General features: G+C 45.3%; 1 protein-coding gene across 2 annotated transcripts in view; it reads right to left on the minus strand.

Annotated features, from left to right (window-relative positions):
* LOC126195291 (agrin) overlaps window positions 1-21668 on the minus strand; it is a 296118-nt gene that overhangs the window by 13139 nt on the left and 261311 nt on the right. The window contains exons 5-7 of one of the 2 annotated variants that reach the window (XM_049933840.1): window positions 17846-17989; window positions 11416-11593; window positions 1839-1999 (exon numbers count right to left, since the gene is read on the minus strand). In XM_049933840.1, the coding sequence (XP_049789797.1) occupies window positions 1839-1999; window positions 11416-11593; window positions 17846-17989 (483 nt within the window). Of the gene's footprint in view, window positions 1-1838; window positions 2007-11415; window positions 11594-17845; window positions 17990-21668 lie in introns of both variants that reach the window. The other variant, XM_049933839.1, reaches the window with a different exon arrangement.

Here is a 21668-nt window from a genome sequence, read left to right on the forward strand (position 1 = left end):
GGTAGTGTTATAAGCCCTTTGCTGTTCCTTATCTATATAAACGATTTGGGAGACAATCTGAGCAACCGTCTTCGGTTGTTTGCAGATGACGCTGTCGTTTGTCGACTAATAAAGTCATCAGAAGATCAAAACAAACTGCAAAACGATTTAGAAAAAATATCGGAATGGTGCGAAAAGTGGCAGTTGACCCTGAATAACGAAAAGTGTGAGGTCATCCACATGAGTGCTGAAAGGAACTCGTTAAACTTCGGTTACGCGATAAATCAGTCTAATCTAAAAGCCGTAAATTCAAATAAATACCTACGTATTACAATTACGAACAACGTAAATTGGAAGAAGCACATAGAAAATGCTGTGGGGAATGCTAACCAAAGACTGCGTTTTATTGGCAGGACACTTAGAAAATGCAACAGACCTACTAAGGAGACTGGCTACACTACGCTTGTCCGTCCTCTTTTAGAATACTGCTGCGAGGTGTGGGATCCTTACCAGATAGGACTGACGGAGTACATCGAAAAAGTTTAAAGAAAGGCAGCACGTTTTGTATTATCGCGAAATATGGGAGAGAGTGTCACAGAAATGATACAGGATTTGGGCTGGAAATCATTAAAAGAAAGGTGTTTTTCGTTGCGACGGAATCTTATCACGAAATTCCAATCGCCAACTTCCTCCTCCGAATGCGAAAACAATTTGTTGACACCAACCTACATAGGGAGGAACGATCACCACGATAAAATAAGGGAAATCAGAGCTCGTACGGAAAGACATAGGTGTTCGTTCTTTCCGCACGCTATACGAGATTGGAATAATAGAGAATTGTGAATGTGGTTCGATGAACCCTCTGCCAGGCACTTAAATGTGATTTTCAGGGTATCCGTGTAGATATAGATGCAGTGATGAGTCTGGCTTCGAACTGAGTCACGCTGAGTAGCGAAGATACGTTTGGAGACGCCCTGGACAGAGGTGGGATACAAACCTTACTGTCGCCTATACGGTCCGACAACCAGGAGTGATCGGTCTGTGGTGCCAATCCATTTCATGTCTGTACCCCTTTGGTTGTCATCCGCGCCCACGCTTACGCCACAGCGGTACGTCGAAGATGTTCTACGCCCCGTTTTGTTGCTTTCCATGGCGAGCCATCCTGGGCGTACATTTCAGCAAGATAATGCCCGTCCGCACACGGAGAGAGTTTCTGCTGCTTGTCTTAGTGCTTGCCAAACTCTACCTTGACCAACAAATTCGCTGGATCTCTCTCCAACTGAGAAGTTCTGCAACATTACGGGCAGTGACCTCCAACCATCGTGAGCTTTTGACGATTTAGGGTGCTATCCCACAGGATAGCACCCGACTAATCTTAACAATCAATCTCGAGCTGAATAACCGCTCGCATAACGACCAGAGGTCGGCTAACGCGCCACTGACTTGCTCAGTTTCTGAAGCTCTTTCTCTTGAATAAATGACCCAATTTTTCTGAAATTGTAATCATTTGTTTGTCTGTACATTTGCATCACATCTACCGATTTCCGTCCAATTTGGATAATTCCTTGGTGGTGCGTCTTTTTTTTTTTTTGGTATTAGAGTGTGCATAGAGAATTATAACATTTTATTTCAATTTCGGCGAGCTGAGTCACGGACCTGCAGACTGGAGATTATGGACAGCACGTTCTCCAGTGCTTTATAGTTATGCACTGAAATAATTTTCAGGCTTTTGTAAAAGGCAGTGGTATTTAAAAATCGCACAAGCTTTCATTCCATGTACGCAGTTGGACAGTTCAGCGACTAGAAGATAACTGACAGACCTCCCGAACAACAAAAGCAAATACAGAGTAGAGACTCACAGACAGGCCTCCTTCTGCAGCTTGCACATGTCGTCGTAGGTGTTGGCGTCGGAGCCGCAGACGGGGCCCCTGGTCGAGTTGTCGGTGCAGGCGAGCTTCTCGCAGCGCTGGATGCGCGGCCGGCACTTCTCGATGTCCACGCGGGAGATCTTCCGCCGACCCTGCGCCCTGCAAACACACATACAAGCGTTGCCAAATTTGCGTCCGCTTTTCTCTTTTACAAGTCTCACCTGCAGGAACTAGGGACTGTATCGTCTGCCACAACAATATCCACCTTTCCAATGAGAAGTCTGTTGAAGATCAAACAGAGCACCGATAGTTACTGTCTTATAAAATTTACTTTGGTACTAGCTGACCAACCGGGCATTGCTAGGATATTCATTTTGCTAATTTTTCTATTAGAAACGGAAACGTAAAATGAACCGTGTTTGTAATGTAATATCTGTTCCGGTGTAAAATCAAGCGCCGGCTCGTCGACCTGGAACGTTACAACAAAGAGGGCTGTGAAACGACGTCAGCCAATAGTACGCCACGAGTGCGGCAGGAGCGGCATCTAGGCCAAGAGAATATAAGCGCCGCCCGGCTTAGCCGCGGCCAGCAATATTCCGATGAACGCCACCAGCTGCAACACAGACCAGCTCAATGCTCGCCTCCAGAGGCAAGTGGATGCGACAGTGACCTGGTGTCGTTCCAACAAGATTGCCCTCAATGCCGACAAAACTACGGCAGTCTATTTCACTAAATGGCACCCCATCCTCCGCCACACCATCACTATTGCAGGCGTCCAGGTCCCACGGTCCCCCGATACCAAATATCTAGGTGTACGGATGCATAAAAAACAGCTCTTCCATCACCATGCAGAATATGAAACCCAAAAGGACACATTGTACCCAATGTTCAACAGTAGGCAACTGAACCTCGACACCACGCTCCGGCTGTACTGGATGGTTGTCCACCCTTCTCTCACCAATGCTTCCACTACATGGGCTACAATTAGTGTCTCCCAGATGCAGACCCTCCAGCGCCTGCAGAATAAGGTGCATCGCTGGAGCCTGCATGCCCTTCCCCTCATTAGGGTAGTTACCCTCCACGAGGAAATGGCCACTCTCGATACGTCCATGCAAAAGAAGACAAGCCGTCTCTATGCCAAAGTAGAAGCCCTACGCAACACAGTCACCGGCTTACAAAACATTGGCACAACGCCTCCCTGGCATTGGTACCGACACCCTGTTCCTCTCACCACCCTTGAGGATTCCAAGCCTGACCATGGCTAACAATAGCACTTTCATGGTCACTTATAAAGCTTTAGTGTTGAATTGACCATTCGATGGGTATCGACCATCATAAACCACCACTATTGATACCTATTGTAATTCGTAGTTGGTCAGTATTTGCCTGCGACCTGAACTTCCACCGTCGGAGGGTGGTATGGGATTTCAAGTCCCTCCGCCACATCTTCAACGTGCACTCAAGTGATGTCTTTGGAATGACATCATTGTCGAATGGAACAGTTTTACTATCCACTAAGACAGTAAGACCGTGAGCCACCGGTGAAGCTGCATTTTAACATCAGGGGAAAAAAAAACCGGCCGCAGTGGAAGACGAGCCATTATAGAAACGCCATAGCAGTGACTTATGAAGTATTTTGTTTTGTTTGCATTGAAATTGTATATACCGAAGCACATTGATTATTTGCATGTCGCCATTTGCTTGCGACACCTCTTTGTGAATGCGCAAGGTACTGACAATTTAACTTACTATAATAAACTCCATTACTATGATTTGCTTGAATTATTGTCTAGCGATCCGAAAAAGCAGCTTTCATAGGTACCCTATATTAAATGAATGGGCAGAATAATACAATATTTCCATGTATTCGTGAAAACACCTTTGAAATTATGAACAGTCGCACAAAGAAACACGCACAATGTACGAATGTATAAGTACAGCTGCTTCGCGTGTCTACAGTGCGAATTTTAAACATCTTTGTGGCAATGCCTCTTCATAGCGCTATAGACTCCTATTGTTTTCGCCTATGGATGTTTGCGCTTCGCAGCTGAAAGCTCTCACAGGCACTGCCAGGTGTCAGAGATTTCCGTAAGTTGACTCAACTATAGTTGTGTTGTATTAGTAAAGAACAAATGTGTTAAAACTTCGTGCATGATCCGACATTTTTTTTCTCGCATCTGAGAGTTTCTTTCCTATCTCTTGAACTATGTGTCGCATAGTGATGAATTTGTGTATCCACATTGAGTGGTCCATAGCATACTATCTGCAAAATATGTTGCGAATAGAGTTAGAATTAATAAATTTAAGCGTCACGCACAATGCGGCAGTTTACCACTCATCTCAGTGTTTATGATGTCATACCTCCTTGACTGTGTGTGGTGCCATGATATAATCTAGCCCTCACGGCTAGCCGCGCGGTCTAACGCGTTGCTTCCCGAGCGGTCTCCGGCACGAACCCAGCCCCGCGGATTGGTGTCGAGGTCCGGTGTTCCGGCCAGCCTGTGGATGGTTTTTAAGGCGGTTTTACATCTGCCTCGGCGATTGGGGGCTGGTTCCCCTTATTACGCCTCAGTTACACTGTGTGGGCGATTGCTGCACAAACACCTTTTCCACGTACGCGTACTCGATAATCATTATACCGTGCAAACATTTGATGTTACACTCGTCTAGTATGAGACGTTCCCGGGGGTCCACTGGGTGCTGAACCGCACAGTAACCCTGGGATCCGTGTGGGGCGGCGGTGGGGTGGCCGGACTGCTGTGGCCTGTTGTGGGATTGTGAACCACTGAGTGCTACGGCGGGCGAAGCCTCTTCGTCGTTTCTAGGACCCCGGTTCAGTACGTACATGATATGATTTTGTAGATGCATTTTGCCACAAATGTAGATACTGTCTGCGAAATTTATTGCGAATAATGTTGGTGGCACAGAAGTAATAAATTTGAACATCGTGCGTGATGCTGCAGTATTTCACGCATCTCATTGTTTATGATATAATTTCTCCTGAACGATGGCAGATAAATGTTTCCTGCCCTGACAGCTATTGTTGCCTGACAGCAAGGGATATGCGCCCCAAGTTTGGCTGAAATCGGTGCAGTGGTTTAGGAGGAGACAGAAGCTGGTTTTGTGCCTTGCGTATAAAGTCTTGGTAACTTTTTCTTCCCACAATTCAGACAGTCTCACGCAATTGCTTCTCAACAATTAATCCTTTTTTGTAAACTTTAGTAGTCAGTAACGGAAGCTTTTCCAGGAATCAGAGGAAGCAATTATTGATGCCCCGCGCAGAACTCGACTTATGCCATGGAAAAAGGAGTGGTGTTTGTGTGGTGTGGTATAGTTTCGGGATGGGGACAAGATTCTCTTGCTTTACATGACATTCACTAAGCTATACTTTACTGTGCTACATACAGCAACGATAGAATGCTAGGACTCGCAATGAACGGCCACGAAACAGTACCGATTTAGAACCATGAGGGTCAGCACTAAAGAAGAGGTATCCAAACCGGAGCTATGGGCGCTCAACGGCGAGGTTGTAAATGATTTCAAACCCTACTTGTTACTAGCAAAAAGGATGTGCTCCAACTTACTGGTGCAATGTTGCCAACAAGGAAAGCAGGATCAGTATTGTGTACTCAACATCAAACATTTACAAATGTGGTGGTGGTGGTGGTTAGTGTTTAACGTCCCGTCGACAACGAGGTCATTAGAGACGGAGCGCAAGCTCGGGTTAGGGAAGGATTGGGAAGGAAATCGGCCGTGCCCTTTCAAAGGAACCATCCCGGAATTTGCCTGAAACGATTTAGGGAAATCACGGAAAACCTAAATCAGGATGGCCGGAGACGGGATTGAACCGTCGTCCTCCCGAATGCGAGTCCAGTGTGCTAACCACTGCGCCACCTCGCTCGGTTTTACAAATGTTAATTGGTACATACAGAGCTTAAGCGTTCGAGCTATTTATGTTTAAACTGATTGATGAAGCACACCATATACACTAAGTGATCAAAAGTATCCGGACACCCCCACCAAAAACATACGTTTTGCATATTAAGTGCATTGTGCTGCCACCTACTGCCAGGTACTCCATATCAGCGACCTCAGTAGTCATTAAACGTCATGAGAGAGCAGAATGGGGCGCTACGCGGAACTCACGGACTTCGAACGTGGTCAGGTGATTGGGTGTCGTTTGTGTCATACGTCTGTATGCCAGATTTCCACACTTCTAAACATCCCTAGGTCCACTGTTTTCTATGTGATAGTGAAGTGGAAACGTGAAGGGACATGTACAGCACAAAAACGTACAGGCCGACCTCGTCTGTTGACTGAAGGAGACCGCCGACAGTTGAAGAGGGTCGTAACATGTAATAAGCAAACATCTATCCAGACCTTCACACAGGAATTCCAAAGTGCATCAGGACCCAATAAAAGTACTATGACAGGTGTGAAAACTTGGATTTCCTGGTCGAGCGGCTGCTCATAAGCTACACATCATGCCGGTAAATGCCAAACGACGCCTCGCTTGGTATAAGGAGCGTAAACATTGAACAATTGAACAGTGGAAAAATGTTGTGTGGCACGTCGAATCACGGTACGCAAAGTGGTGATCCAATGCAGGGTTTGGGTATGGCGAATGCCCGGTGAACGTCATCCGCCAGCGTGTGTAGCGCCAACAGTAAAATTTGGAGGCGGTGGTGTCATGGTGTGGCCGTGTTTTTCATGGAGGCATGTTGTTTCGCATGGCACTATAACAGCAGAGGCCTACATTGATGTTTTACGCACCTTCTTGCTTACCACTGTTGAAGAGCAAATCGGAGATGTCGATTCAACACGATCGAGCACCTGTTCAACGCTCGGCCTGTGACGGAGTGGTTACACAACAATAACATCCCTGTAATGGACTGGCCTGCACAGAGTCCTAACCTGAATCATGTAGAACATTTTTGGGATGTTTTGGAACCCCGACTTAGTGCCAGGCCTCACGGACCGACATCGATACCTCTCCGGAAGAATGGGCTGCCATTCCCCAAGGAACATTCCAACACATTACTGAACGTGTGCCTGCGAGAATGGAAGCTGTCATCAAGGCTAAGGGTGGGCCAACACCATACTGGATTCCAGCATTACCGATGGAGGGCGCCACGAACTTGTAAGACATTTTAGCCAGGTGTCCGGATACTTTCGATCACATAGTGTATATATAAGTAGCTTTGCGCCCGCTGCTTCTCCCCCGTAGACTATCTGGCCTGCAGAAATTTTCTTTTTATTTAATCGAATTTTTATGTTTTTCACAACTGTAACACCTTCTAAGCTTTTCACGCTAATTAAGCCCATATAAGTATGGTCTATTCCGAATGTACTTCTGAGTAAAAAGCGATTCTGGTAGCTGGGGTCCAAAGTTGTTTTTAATCGTCTTCTGCGTTCTTATGGAGATATTTTCATAGCAATTTCGTCCCATAACAAATATTTCTTTATACCTAATAGAGATGTGAAATACCAGTTTTCATAAATTTAATTTTAAATTTTTTTAATGTAACGAAATATTTTCTTGACAGTTTTCATCCTCTATTGCATTTCTTTAGGTGTCGAATTTCAAGAAGTACTGAAATGCGTATTTTTTTATTTCTAACCGAGAAGTCAAATACCAGTTGTCATGGATGTAGCCTTAAAAATCCTTTAGTAGTTTCTTAGTAATATTTGATTTAAAAAACTTTCACCCACCATTTTACCCCCTTAGTGCTTCAATTTCCAAAAATGCTGAAACAAATATATTTTATTTTCTGACTGAGAAACCACATACCAGTTTTCTTTGTTCTGGCTTCAAAACTCGCTTAATAGCGACAGACTTTCAAAAAGCATGTCATCCCTTATTTCTACCACTGAGGAGTGGAATTTCAGACATTTTCTTCTTAAACGATGCGTACAGTATAAGAACCACACTCTCCCCAAACTTCAAGTTTCTGTCCTTAGCGGTTTGGGCTGGGCGGTGATAAGTCAGTGAATCAGCGTGACCCTATTTCACCCCATTAGGGGTTGAATTTCCAAAAACAATGAAACATGTATTTTTTCATCTCTGACCGAGAAGCCAAACACCAATTTTCAAAGAATTAGCTTTAAAAATGCTTTCGCAATGAAATATTTTCATAATATGTTTCACGCCCTATTTCACCTCCTTAGGGCCTGAATGTCCAAATACAGTGACATACGTATGTTTTAGTTCTAGCATGGAAGCAAAATACAAATTTTCATAGATTTAGCGTCAAAAATGCTTGCAGAATTAAATATTGCCGTAAAACCTTTCGGGCACCGTTTCACCCATACAGGGGTTAAATTTTCAAAAACAGCGAAACACGTATTTTTTAATTAACTGGGAAGCCAAATTTAAATTTTCGTTGACTGAGCTTCAAAAATGCTTTCATAAAAAAATATTCTCATAAAAACTTTCATCCCCTATTTCACCCCCTTATGGGTTCAGTTCCCAAAAAACTGAAACACGTATTACCAGTGTTCATAGATGTAGTTTTAAACATACTTTAGTAGTTCTTTAACAATGATATATTTTCAAAAAAGCTTTCATCCACTATTTCACTCCCATACGGTTAAATTTCCAAAATTAATGAAACATGTGTTTCTTTACTTCTGACCGAGTAACCATATAGTAATTTTCGTATGTCTGGCTTCGAAATTGCTTTAATAGCGAAATTTTTCAAAAAAATCCTTCATGCCCTATTTCACCCCCTTAGTGTTGGAGTTTCAAAAAATCCCTTCTTAAACGATGCGTACAATATAAGATACACATCATCCTCCAAATTTCAAGTTTCTGTCCTCAGCGGCTTGGGCTGGGCGATGACGAGTCAGTCAGTCAGTCAGTCAGTCAGTCAGTCAAGTCATTGTCTTTTATATGTTGTTGTTGTGGTCTTCAGTCCAGAGACTGGTTTGATGCAGCTCTCCATGCTACTCTATCCTGTGCAAGCTTCTTCATCTCCCAGTACCTACTGCAACCTACATCCTTCTGAATCTGCTTATTATATTCATCTGTTGGCCTCCCTCTACGATTTTTACCCCCCACGCTTCCCTCCAGTACTAAACTGGTGATCCATTGATGCCTCAGAATGTGTCCTGCCAACCGATCCGTTCTTTTAGTCAGGTTCTACCACAAATTTCTCTTCTCCCCATTTTCATTCAGTATCTCCTCGTTAGTTACGTGTTCTACCGATCTAATCTTCAGTATTCTTCTGTAGCACCACATTTCAAAAGCTTCTATTCTCTTCTTGTCTAAACTGCTTCCAAAATAGCAAAACTCATTTACTACTTTAAGTATCTAATCCCCACACATCACATGATTTAATTCGGCTACATCCCATTGCCCTCGTTTCGATTTTGTTGATGTTGATCTTATATACTACACCACTTGCTTCTACTGCCATCTATTGGACAACGGTGGAAGCAAAGCTGTAGATCTAATAAGCTGTAAGAGAAATGTAGAAAGAGAAGTCGGCACACTCTGCTGTGTAGATTGACTTAATTCAGATGTAGGATCCCGCCGTCAGAGGTAGAGAGACTCAAGCATTGCCGAGGTCTTCGGCCTCAAGTGGCAGTTAGTAGGTGATCAGGGGGCGGACATCCAAGACTGAGACGCACAATGCGTTTCTGAGGTACTCCCTTCTCGACAGCATCGATGGTGGCATTATATAAATCTAAACTCTTACCTAGCTTCCTTTGCTCCTATCATCTTAATAAATAAATTGTTAATTTTAAGCATTTCCGTTTCCTAATTTGTTTTAAGCTTACGAGTGTTTAAAGCTGCAACATTGTTAAAGTAATCAAGATAATAAGAAATCAAATAAGCTTCATGTTAGGTGTGTGTACAATTTAATATTGTGGGAAACGTGACCAGTTTTAGTACACTACTGGCCATTAAAATTGCTACACCACGAAGATGACGTTCTACAGACGCGAAATTTAACCGACTGGAAAAAGTTGCTGTCACATGCAAATGATTAGCTTTTCAGAGCATCCACACAAGGTTGACGCCGGTGGCGACACCTACAACGTGCTGACATGAGGAAAGTTTCCAACTGATTTCTCATACACAAACAGCAGTTGACCGGCGTTGCCTGGTCAAACGTTGTTGTGATGCCTCGTGTAAGGAGGAGAAATGCGTACCATCACGTTTCCGACTTTGATAAAGGTCGGATTGTATCCTATCGCGATTGCGGTTTATCGTATCACGACATTGCTGTTCGCTCTGGTCGAGATCCAATGACTGTTAGCAGAATATGGAATCGGTGGGTTCAGGAGGGTAACATGGAACGGCGTGCTGGATCCCAACGGCGTCGTATCACTAGCAGTCTAGATGGCAGGCATCTTATCAGCATGGCTGTAACGGATCGTGCAGCCACGTCTCGATCCCTCAACAGATGGGGACGTTTGCAAGACAACAACCATCTGCACGAACAGTTCGACGGCGTTTGTAGCAGCATGGACTATCAGCTCGGAGACCATGGCTGCGGTTACCCTTGACGCTGCATCACAGACAGGTGCGCCTGCGATGGTGTACTCAACGACGAACCTGGGTGCACGAATGGCAATACGTCATTTTTTTTTTGGACGAATCAAGGTTCTGTTTACAGCATCGTGATGGTCGCATCCGTGTTTGGCGACATCGTGCTGAACGCACATTGGAAGCGTGTATTCGTCATTGCCATACTGGCGTATCACCCGGCGTGATGGTATGGGGTGCCATTGGTTACACGTCTCGGTCACCTCTTGTTCGCATTGACGGCACTTTGAACAGTGGACGTTACATTTCAGATGTGTTACGACCCGTGGCTCTGCCCTTCATTCGATCCCTGCGAAACCCTACATTTCAGCAGGATAATGCACGACCGCGTGTTACAGTTCCTGTACGGGCCTTTCTGGATACAGAAAATGTTCGACTGCTGTCCTGGCCAGCACATTCTCCAGACCTCTCACCAATTGAAAACGTCTGGTCAATGGTGGTCGAGGAACTAGCTCGTCACAATATGCCAGTCACTACTCTTGATGAACTGTGGTGTCGTGTTGAAGCTGCATGGGCAGATGTACCTGTACACGCCATCCAAGCTCTGTTTGACTCAATGCGCAGGCGTATCACGGCCGTTATTACGGCCAGAGGTGGTTGTTCTGGATACTGATTTTTCAGGATCTATGGACCCAAATTGCGTGAAAATGTTATCACATATCAGTTCTAGTATTATTTGTCCAATGAATACCCGTTTATCATCTGCATTTCTTCTTGGTGTAGCAATTTTAATGGCCAGTAGTGTAATTAGGTGGTGGGACATGTCTAAATAGCAGCAAATAAAATAAAGTAATAATACCTGAAGAAACGTATAATCTCTCTTCCTCGGCAAACGGGGGCCACTGTCAAGGTTAGAATCGGTGTTTAGTAATTTTTTTGTCCCGTGTGTTTACTGTACGGATCCGGAAGTGGGAGCTAGGAGGGAACAGATAGTGTTCAGCCAGGTAGTGGGTGGCATGTGCAGTTGGTTGTCAGAGAGGGTTACCTGTCGGTACGGCTGAGACTGAACGCTACGCACCCGCAGTTGAGCATGCGCAGTTCGCAGTCGCTGCGGTAGACGGCGCCGTCGGAGCCGCAGGTGGGCTTGAGCGGCTGCCCCTGGCACGACAGCGGGCAGTCCTTGGCCGAGGACGGCGAGGCAAGCCGGTCGCTCGCCACGCAGAACGCCATCGGCACCTCGAACACGTGCTTCCTGTGGACCAGAGGACACGTACAGCGTCAGCACGCAGCAGCTGCCGCCCCCTCCACAAGGATACTACGAGCATACCTCATACGTGCTACATACTGTATACAATGTGTACGATCACACTCATGCACACACAACTGAGAAAACAGTTTCAGGATATTCCAACCAGAGCCGTCGTGGGTGAGCTTCCCTCCTGGCAGAGTTGCCGAAGCTGTGCCACTCCCTACTCCCCAACCACCACCCCCTTCCGTGACACTACACATCTGCAATTATTTCTACATAGATTTTGTTACAGCGTAAAGTCAGCGCTGGAATGCCAGTCGGGAACGACAGGGAAGAGAAGGCTGTGAGAACAAGTCAGATAATCGCACACTGACCGACCCCCTTCCAGGACGACAAAGCGACAGCAGCGGCCCCTTGGTGAAGGGGGCATAAGCGCCGCGGCCGACTGGTGGAGCCCACTTGGATAGCAGCGTCAACGTTAGCCGCTTCGTTAGGAACCTCTATGTAACACAGAATTGTGTTTGACTATTCTGAAGAAGACTGATTATTTTGTATGTCGGCCTTTGCATGCGACTCATCTGTGTAAAAAGTTAAGTATTTACATTTGTCTTACTGTAATAAAACTGGAATGAGATTTTCACTCTGCAGCGGAGTGTGCGCTGATATGAACCTTCCTGGCAGATTAAAACTGTGTGCCGGACCGAGACTCGAATTCGGGACCTTTGCCTTGTGCGGGCAAGTGCTCTACCATCTGAGCTACCCAAGTACGACTCACGCCCCGTCCTCACAGCTTCACTTCTGCCAGGAAGGTAGGAGACGAGGTACTGGCAGAAGTGAAGCTGTGAGGACGGGGCGTGAGTCGTGCTTGGGTACCTCAGATGGTAGAGCACTTGCCCGCACAAGGCAAAGGTCCCGAATTCGAGTCTCGGTCCGGCACACAGTTTTAATCTGCCAGGAAGTTTGTAAGTAGGCTGTTTAGGTTTTCTTATTGGTAACGCCAAGTAGCGCTCTGTATGAAAATCACTGGCTGTGCTGTGTGCAGTCTGTGGCTAGTTTGCATTGTTTTCTGCCATTGTAGCGTTGGGCAGCTGGATGTTAACAGCGCGTAGCGTTGCGCAGTTGGAGGTGAGCCGCCAGCAGTGGTGGATGTGGGGAGAGAAATGGCGGAGTTTTGAAATTTGTAAGACTGGATGTCATGAACTGCTATGTATATTACGATTTTTCAACACTATTAAGGTAAATACGAGGGCTATTCCGAAAGTAAGGTCCGATAGGTCGCGAAATGGAAACCACGGTAAAAATCAAAAATGTTTTATTTGCAACAGTTAGATACACCTTGCAGCTACTTATCTCCATAGTCGCCGACCCGACTTAGACGTGTATCGTAGCGTTGTACCAACTTTCCCATACCCTCGCTATAGAAGGCAGCCGCCAGTGCTCTCCGCCAATTCTCTACGCTGGCCTACGGCTCGTTGTCTTGTGCCGAAATGTTGTCTTCATAACCAGCGGTTCATGTGACCTGAGCTGAAACTCAGAGGGAGACAATTACGGGCTGTATTGTGGGTAATCTCACATTTCCATTTGAAAACGATGCAGCAGCATCTTCATTGCCCCTGCAGAATGCGGCTGAGAATTGTCTTGAAGACGAAACAGCACGACAGTTATGTAATGTTAGCTGCATAGCTTCAGGGGAAATTTCTCACCAGGCCCCCGTACTTGGCGGCAGACACTATTTTCTAGACATCTTTACGCACTCACTGCGAGCTCAGAAATGAGAAGAGCGACGTGATGCTAACTGGGGTTATACTAGAGACACTACCCAACACATCTGTGCAAAGCTTTATCGGATTTTCATAGTCGTTTCCATTTCGTGACCGATCGGACCTTACTTTCGGAATAGCCCTCGTACATTGTTCTCTACTAAAATCTTTCATTTGCTAACTATGCCTATCAGTAGTTAGTGCCTTCCGTAGTTTGAATCTTTTATTTAGCTGGCAGTAGTGGTGCTCGCTGTATTGCAGTAGTTCGAGTAACGAAGATTTTTGTGAGGTAAGTGATTTGTGAAAGGTATAGGTTAATGTTAGTCAGGGCCATTCTTTTGTAGGGACTATTGAAAGTCAGATTGCGTTGCGCTAAAAATATTGTGTGTCAGTTTAAGCACAGTCTTGTATAATTTTTCTAAGGGGACGTTTCAAGTTTCATATCAGCACACACTCTGCTGCAGAGTGAAAACCTCATTCTGGAAACATCCCCTAGGCTGTGGCTAAGCCATGTCTCCGATATATCTTTTCTTTCAGATTTTCTCTAGTTCTGCAACGGTCGCAGGAGAGCTTCCGTAAAGTTTGGAAGGTAGTAAACGAGGTACTGGCAGAAGTGAAGCTGTGGGGACGGGGTGTCAGTCGTGCTTGGGTAGCTCAATTGGTAGAGCACTTGCCCGCGAAAGGCAAAGGTCCCGAGTTCGAGTCTCGGTCTGGCACACAGTTTTAATCTGCCAGGAAGTTTTGTAATAAAACTCATTAATGCGAATGGTTTGATTGATTGTCTAGCGAATCGAGTAGGCAGAATTTCTAGACACAATAGATTTACCAAATTTTATACTTTATTAAGTAGGTTTAATATAAATGAAACATTTATAGAAAAATAGTACTTAAGTGAACCATATTGATGAAATATGTTACTCCAACAAATTAAATGTATGACTGTAGCAAATGACTTACAAATTGTGTACAAACTCTAAAAAAAAAAAAAAAAAACTTGAAAATAAAATATGTATCCTATTGCTTATGGCAGATATTGTACACTGGTTTTACCGTCTTGTATAACAAGCAACAGATCTAGTTGCTGCTCATAAATTATTATTAATGGAGCACAAATTATTAAAGTAAAAGAAAAGAATAGTCAATATAAAAAGTGAATGATCTGTATTGGTGATAGCTGTTATAACAAATAACAGAACAGAAGCCAAAGAAGCTCTAGAGACACCACTATAAATCTCAGCCAGAACAGGAGTACAAATCGTATGGAGAAACACAGTCCATCGTCACATAATCCACAGACAAACACGCAATGGAAATTAAGTACAGAATCGCTGGGACAGTTCAGAATGAGGGGATCTGGAAAAAGAGTGCAACAAAAGAACTGTACAGACAGACAGGAAAAGAAGGGTAGAGTTCTATAGACACATACAGAGGATGAACTCAGTTATCAGTGTTCGCACAGCATCCTTCTTTTGCTAAGTATGTGCTGCAATTTTCTCAGATTGGAGGATGACACCAACAAACAGTTTTACAATGTACGAAATACAAATGAAGTAAAGGTTTATAAACGATTTTCAGGAGGAAAGGCCGATATCCAGGTATATGACAGGAACAATCATTTGAAGCAAAAAAATTCAGATGGACAAATGCACCATTCCGAGATAGAAAACATTTATGAGAAATAGGACTGGACCTAGAATTCAACCCCTATGTGATTTAGCCCGAGTACAATTACCTGGCAACAAAGATCACAAGACCTTACACCATTAGATTCTCGTTTATGGGATAGGAAGAAGCCCGAGACGTAGAAACGAAAGGTGAGCACACGAGATGAACTGCTTGGTCGCATCATAGACTCTGCTGCTTCATTAGGGAACTGGCAGGGGCACTCAGACAAGCAACACAACGTCTTCTCCCTAACAGTGCACAAATGCCGTGAAATTGACTGTGGGATGTTCGAACTTTTATTGTGAACTGGACAACGGATTTAATGTGACATGTACGATAATGCTTAGAGATGGGGGTGTTAAAAGTACAAATTTTTCAATTGATTCTTTGTTAAATGCACTCTGTAATGGTTACTAACTGGTGTACATATCTAAACTTGAAACTGTGTTGAGTAATACAGAAAATAAATAACAAGAAACATTAAATGTATTCTGTCTCAGAAACCATTCAGAGTAGGGCATATTATCATATGAAGTGTTTTGCTTCAAATGTTCGTTCCTATCATAACTTTAATATTGACCATTTCTCCTGGGATACCCTGTGTAAACACCACGCAACAGAATTAAAGGATCACTTATTCGGAAAGCCGTAATTGTCTTCGATTACGATGCAGAAGTTTTAAATTTGGCTCAAAGGTGCTTCCAAACTTCCTCCGTAACGCTTCCAACAGTAACATGTCGACAAGTGCGAAAACAAAAGTCCGCAGCTCAGAAATTCATGTGTCGTCTGAGACGGGTTAACGGAGCCGTGTTGGCATCAAAATTCACCGCAATTGTGCCGACGGCTAGCGTGGGCGTGTCACACAATGGGAAAGTCGTCACTCCCTCTCTTATCAAAATTCTACCATTTCTTTTGACGCCTCTGCGGTAGATGTCAGAACTGCCACACCAAGCATTGAAATCACGCAGCTTTCCGACGGATGACCAAGGAAAACATTTCAGACACCCCCCCCCCCCCGCTCAAAATGGACATGAAAAGGCTTCAGGAAGTGGCATAAAGGGTGCCAATGAAACTACCACTGTCCTTGTAGCGTTGATTCGCATACATTTCGCGGTCGGAAACGACAGTTCGCTGTGGATGAGCAGCAGGACGACGTTGTTGACCAGTGACACTGCTGACAACCCCGGACGTTTCAACCATTGTCTAAGGATACTGTGAGGACGTATCCCCACTGGACATGATGTGACTCTCTTGGAGTGTAGTGAGACAGCAATTTTCGCTCTGGTATGCAGGATGGAACCACTAGTGGTACGTAGCATCAAAGGGTGCTTATGCGTTTTCAGCCCTCCTATCTTGCACCCTGCTGTAGTGTGATCACTGTGAAGGAGGCGGGAGGGTGGGGGGTGGGGGGAGGGGAGCAACATGGAATAAAACGGCAAAGGTCCCTCCAAGATCCCCCAGAGCTGCAACACTTTCAGTGGCGCTCTCCCACCTTCACCGAGAATTTTAAAAATGTACCTGTACTGAGACAACCTATGTAGTAGTCCTAGGCGCCTGCTAGCAGTGCATCTGGGATCAGAAGGGTGTCGAGGGATTGCCAGCCTGCTAGCAGGCATTTGGGATTGGAAGGGTGTCGAGGGATTGCCAGCCTGCTAGCACAGGAATTCGAGATCGGAAGGGTGTCGAGGAATTGCCAGCCTGCAGGCGCCTAGGACTACTACACAGGTTATCTCAGCACAGATACATTTTTAAAATTATCAATAAAGGTGGGCGGATGCCATCGAGAGTGTTGTGCAACTGGGGGATCTTAGTGGGAACCTCTCCCGTTTTATTCATATAAGTGTCAATGTTGCAACCCCACCCCTGTCCTTCCGATAATCACTTCACAGGAGGGCACGAAGCAGAAGGACTAAAAATGTGTAAGCACCTTTTGATCGTAGGGATCACGTTCAAGCTTCGTCGACTGGTTGTGAACGGTCCTAGTGTTCCAGCCTCTAACCGAGAGCCAAAATTGTGATCGCACTGCACACCGAAGAGGCGCGACTATGTTCAGTGGGGATACAGCCTCGCAGTATCCTTAGACAAGGGTTGGAACGTCCGGGGTTGTCAACGGTGTCAGTGGCCGTCAAGAACGCTGTCCTGCCGTTCATCCCACTGCGAACTGCCATTTTCGACCGCGAATTATGTGCGAATCAACGTTCCTAGGCAGGGTAGTTTCATTGACACCCTTTATGCCTCCTCCTGAGGCCCTCTCGTGTCGATTTTGAATGGGGGCGTGTCCGAAATGTTTTCCTCGGCCACCCATGAGAAAACTACGTGATTTCAACGCTTGGTGAGGCAGTTCTGACATCCATTGCAGAGGCGTCAAAAGAAGAATGTTGATAAGAGGGTGCGTGCCGACCTCCCCACTGTGTGACACGCCTAGGAGGCGTTCGGCAGAATTTTGGTGAGATTTGGTGCCCAGATGACATCATTAAACCATTTTACACGACACATGAACTGAGCTTCTTGCTTTTTGAAGCGTCCTCGAGATCGAGGTTGACGTTGCAGGGCGCCACGCTTTTGCGCCGTTACAGAAGAAGGTTGTAGACACCTTTGAGCCAAATTTAAAACTTGTGCGTCGCAATAGGAGACAATTATGGTGTTCTAAAAAAGTGATCGTTTAATTCCGTTGCACAGTGAAGATGGAGTACGATGTCGCAGCGCTCATTTCTGTCTGTGGCGATCAGCTACCAAAGATATTCCTTAAGGGTGAAAGTCAGGGGGGGACCTCGATAAACGGGCACAGCTCATTCCGTGTACATACTCTAATGAGAGAGCGGGTACTCACCCGCAGTTCTTGGCCTTCATGCGGCAGGAGTTGCTGTAGATCTTTCCGTCGGAGCCGCAGATGGGCTTGGAGACTCTCCAGCAGGACTCGCGGCAGTGGCGCGTCGTCTGGCAGAACTTCTTGTCGGCGCGCACCACGCCCTGCCTGTAACACACACCACAAGTAATCAAAATAGTAGTGATTAATTTTTGTTAAGGTCTAGGCACCAATGCTGTAGCGATGGACTTGATGCGTAGCAATATACATCACCATTAGGGTATCTACAAGAAGCTTACCAGACTCAAAAGTTACGAGGCCAGAGAATGCTTTTGCACGCGTAGATTAAGATACAGCATGTTACGCGTCAATCGGCCGGCTCTTCAAGCTACCAACTTCAGTACAAAATACTGTCCTACTTAGTACAAATGTACGAGGGTCACTCCAAAAGAAATGCACACTATTTTTGTAAAAATACAGTTTTCATTGTGCATGTGTGAAAGTTTTACAGTTCGTAGATACATCCTTCCCGCTTGTTTCCACCTGTTCCCGTGAGTGGCGCCGTCACGGCATGTCTTGACGTTCGTCAGAAGCAACGTGCTGTCATAGAATTCCTGTGCTGTGAAAACGAGACAGTGGGAAACATCCACAAGAGGTTGAAAAAGGTGTATGGAGATGCTGCTGTCGATCTCAGTACACTTAATCGGTGGGCAAGCAGGTTACGTGATGAAAGCGGGCACGGCAATATTTAGGATTGTCCTCGCAGCGGCAGGCCTCGTACTGCACACACTCCAGACAATGTGCAGAGAGTTAACGAATTGGTGACTGCTGACAGATGCATCACAATGAACGAACTGTCACGTTACGTTGGGATAGGGGAAGGAAGTGTTTGCAGAATACTGAAAGTGTTGGCGTTAAAAAAGGCTTGTGCCAGGTGGGTTCCTAGGATTTGACAGTGGCTCACAAAGAAACAAGGAAAACGGCATGCAGAGAACTTTTGGAACAGCACGAGAATGGTGAAGATGAATTTCTTGGAAGAATTGTGACAGGTGATGAAACATGATTCCATCATTTTTCACCAGAGACGAAGAGACAATCTATGGAGTGGCATCATGCAAATTCACCCAAGAAAAAAAATATCACAACCACACCTTCTACTGGAAAAGTTATGGCTACGGTGTTTTTCGATTCCGAACGACTCTTGCTTGTGGACATCATGCCAAGTGGAACCACCATAAATTCTGATGCATATGTGACTACACTGAAGAAACTTCAAGCTCGACTGAGTCGTGTTCGACGACATCGGCAAAAGCAGGATGTTTTGCTGTTGCACGACAATGCACGGCCACATGTCAGTCAAAAAACAATGGAAGAGATTACAAAACTCGGATGGACAACACTGAAACACACGCCTTACAGTCCTGACCTGGCTCCATGTGAATCTCATCTCTTTGGGAAATTGAAAGCCTCTCTTCGTGGAACAAGGTTTGAAGATGACGACTCCCTTGTGCACGCTGCCAAACAGTGGCTCCAACAGGTTGGTCCAGAATTTTACCGTGCGGGTATACAGGCACTGGTTCCAAGATGGCGTAAGACAGTTGAGAGGGATGGAAATTATGTGGAGAAATGCAAATATTGTTCCTAAAGGATGTATCTACACACTGTAAAACTTTCAAGCATGTAGAATAAAAGATGGATTTAAAAAAAATAGTGTGCATTTCTTTTGAAGTTACCCTGGTACAATTGCACAGGGTGCTTATTGAGCTAGAGTAGACGGAAAATTATTTACCATATGGGAACTGAACTTCGTAGGAACGATGTTGAGGCTGTGCACTGAAGGATTTGCATTGTTAGTGTCATGAATTGCCGTTAGGAGCCGGCAGTGTTACGGCGACGTACTGTTGAAACACAAGTATTAGTGTGCATTTACACTGACTGGGTCAGTGAACACCCACAGTTGTCGCATTTGGGGATCATCACTGCCAACGAACGTTCTCGAAGTTTCCGTGCATAGTGAACACGTCACTCTGTGCTGGGATTCGCGGCATAGTTCACGATTGCTCTATTTTTCTTTGAGGAACTCTGACCCCCCAAGGATCACGGACATGCAGCACGAAGGGCTGATCTGCTTCGCTAACGTCTGATCCCTGCTCCACGGGAGAGATGTGCTTTGGACTCAACTATTTTGATGCACGACGGAGCTCCACCTCACATCACTCGGGAGGTCACTCTATTACTTCATAATACATTTGAAGAAAACCGAATCAGTGGCTTATTGTTCCAAGCTGCGTGGTCTCCAGCATCGCCACATTTGAACCCGTGTGATTTCTGGCTGTGGGCTTACGTGCAGGACAGGGTTTGCCAACGGGACATTAACACACGCTGGAAGTTTAAGGTGAGTGTAGCGAGGGAGGTAGCCAACATCCCACCTGAGTTATTTCGGCCGGCAGTAGAGCAATCTCTAGTGCGGTTCGATGCTGTCCTGGGCGCAAATGGTCGTCTCACTGAACAACGTTTCTAACCTGGGTCGTCATCTTGGCACGCAATTAACAAATGTTTTCCTCTCACGTGGAAACTGAAATGTTTATTTTACCGATTTATTTGTTATTCCTCATTCGTATGTCCTTACGAATGTTTACATAAATTTTCATTGTCGTAGGATTATTCGTTTTTCATGGTGAGCCCTCTCGAGTAGCGATTGTTTAATTTTAACCACCCTATATTTTAAATGTAAACTTTTTAATCAGGTCTCCTTCTATTTGGGCACAAATTTCACCTATTGTCTAGCTTAACAGGAATACAGTCTTACTTCAGCACGTTACACGTTACAACTTACTGCGCACACGTACCTGTTAAAGGAGGTGTTCCACGGGTTGTCCTCGCATTTGGGTGCTACACTGAGCTGGTCTCTCCAGCTAGATGGGAATTCTTTCAAACCCCCTCTGGTAAACCTTGACTGTACAACTCACTTCTCCGGTCCCTAAGTTATATTAACAGAAGTTCTGTACACTTCGCATTTGCGATGACCCAATAGAGAAAAATCCATACAGTTGAGGTCAGGTGATCTTGCAGGCTAAGGCACGGGGCCTGATCGACCAACAGACTTTGGACCATACTGGCGCATTACATGTCTTACACCAGCAGCGAAATCTGCTGGTGGCATGCCAATCATTCACCACGTTTCCGTACCGTGGGTCATGAGTAAACCTGCAACTGATTAGATGGGAAACTTAGTCGAAAAGTTTACATGTCAGGCAGATTTGCACTAACTAGGACCATACTTGAGACTGACGGCAGTGCCAGGACGCGACCGCATTTTCGCAAGTCTTCTGCACACCCTTGTTTACAGGAATGCTCTTGCTTCCGGAACGTATACTTTTACTTGTGGCAGTTTTCGCTATAAATGTCAAAGTCACTCTTTATAATTACACTGCTGGATACACATACATTAACACCCTGATGAACTCATTGAATTTAATGAAATTCTTATCAAATTATGTGTAATCGTGATAGTAGTGATAAATGTTCTTAAGGCCTAGGCACCACTGATGTCGTGACAGATTTGAGGCGTGGCATTGTACGTCACCGGTAGGGAATCCATCATAAGCTTGCCAGACCGAACGAGTCGGGAGACCAGAGAATGCCTTTGTGTGTTCAGAGTAACATGCAGTGTGTTACAAGCGATTCGGCCCGCTCTTAGAGCCGAGCCGCGTATATGCACTAAACCGAGAGTGAATATTATCTACAAGGTGTACAACTTGGCTTCCGCCGTTTGCTGATAAGTGGTGACAACGGTAAGGAGCGGTCGAAAGAAACATATCGCAGACGTAAGGCAGTTAGCTTGGAC

This window comes from Schistocerca nitens, chromosome 7 (assembly GCF_023898315.1).
Source record: "Schistocerca nitens isolate TAMUIC-IGC-003100 chromosome 7, iqSchNite1.1, whole genome shotgun sequence".
Lineage (NCBI taxonomy): Eukaryota > Metazoa > Arthropoda > Insecta > Orthoptera > Acrididae > Schistocerca > Schistocerca nitens.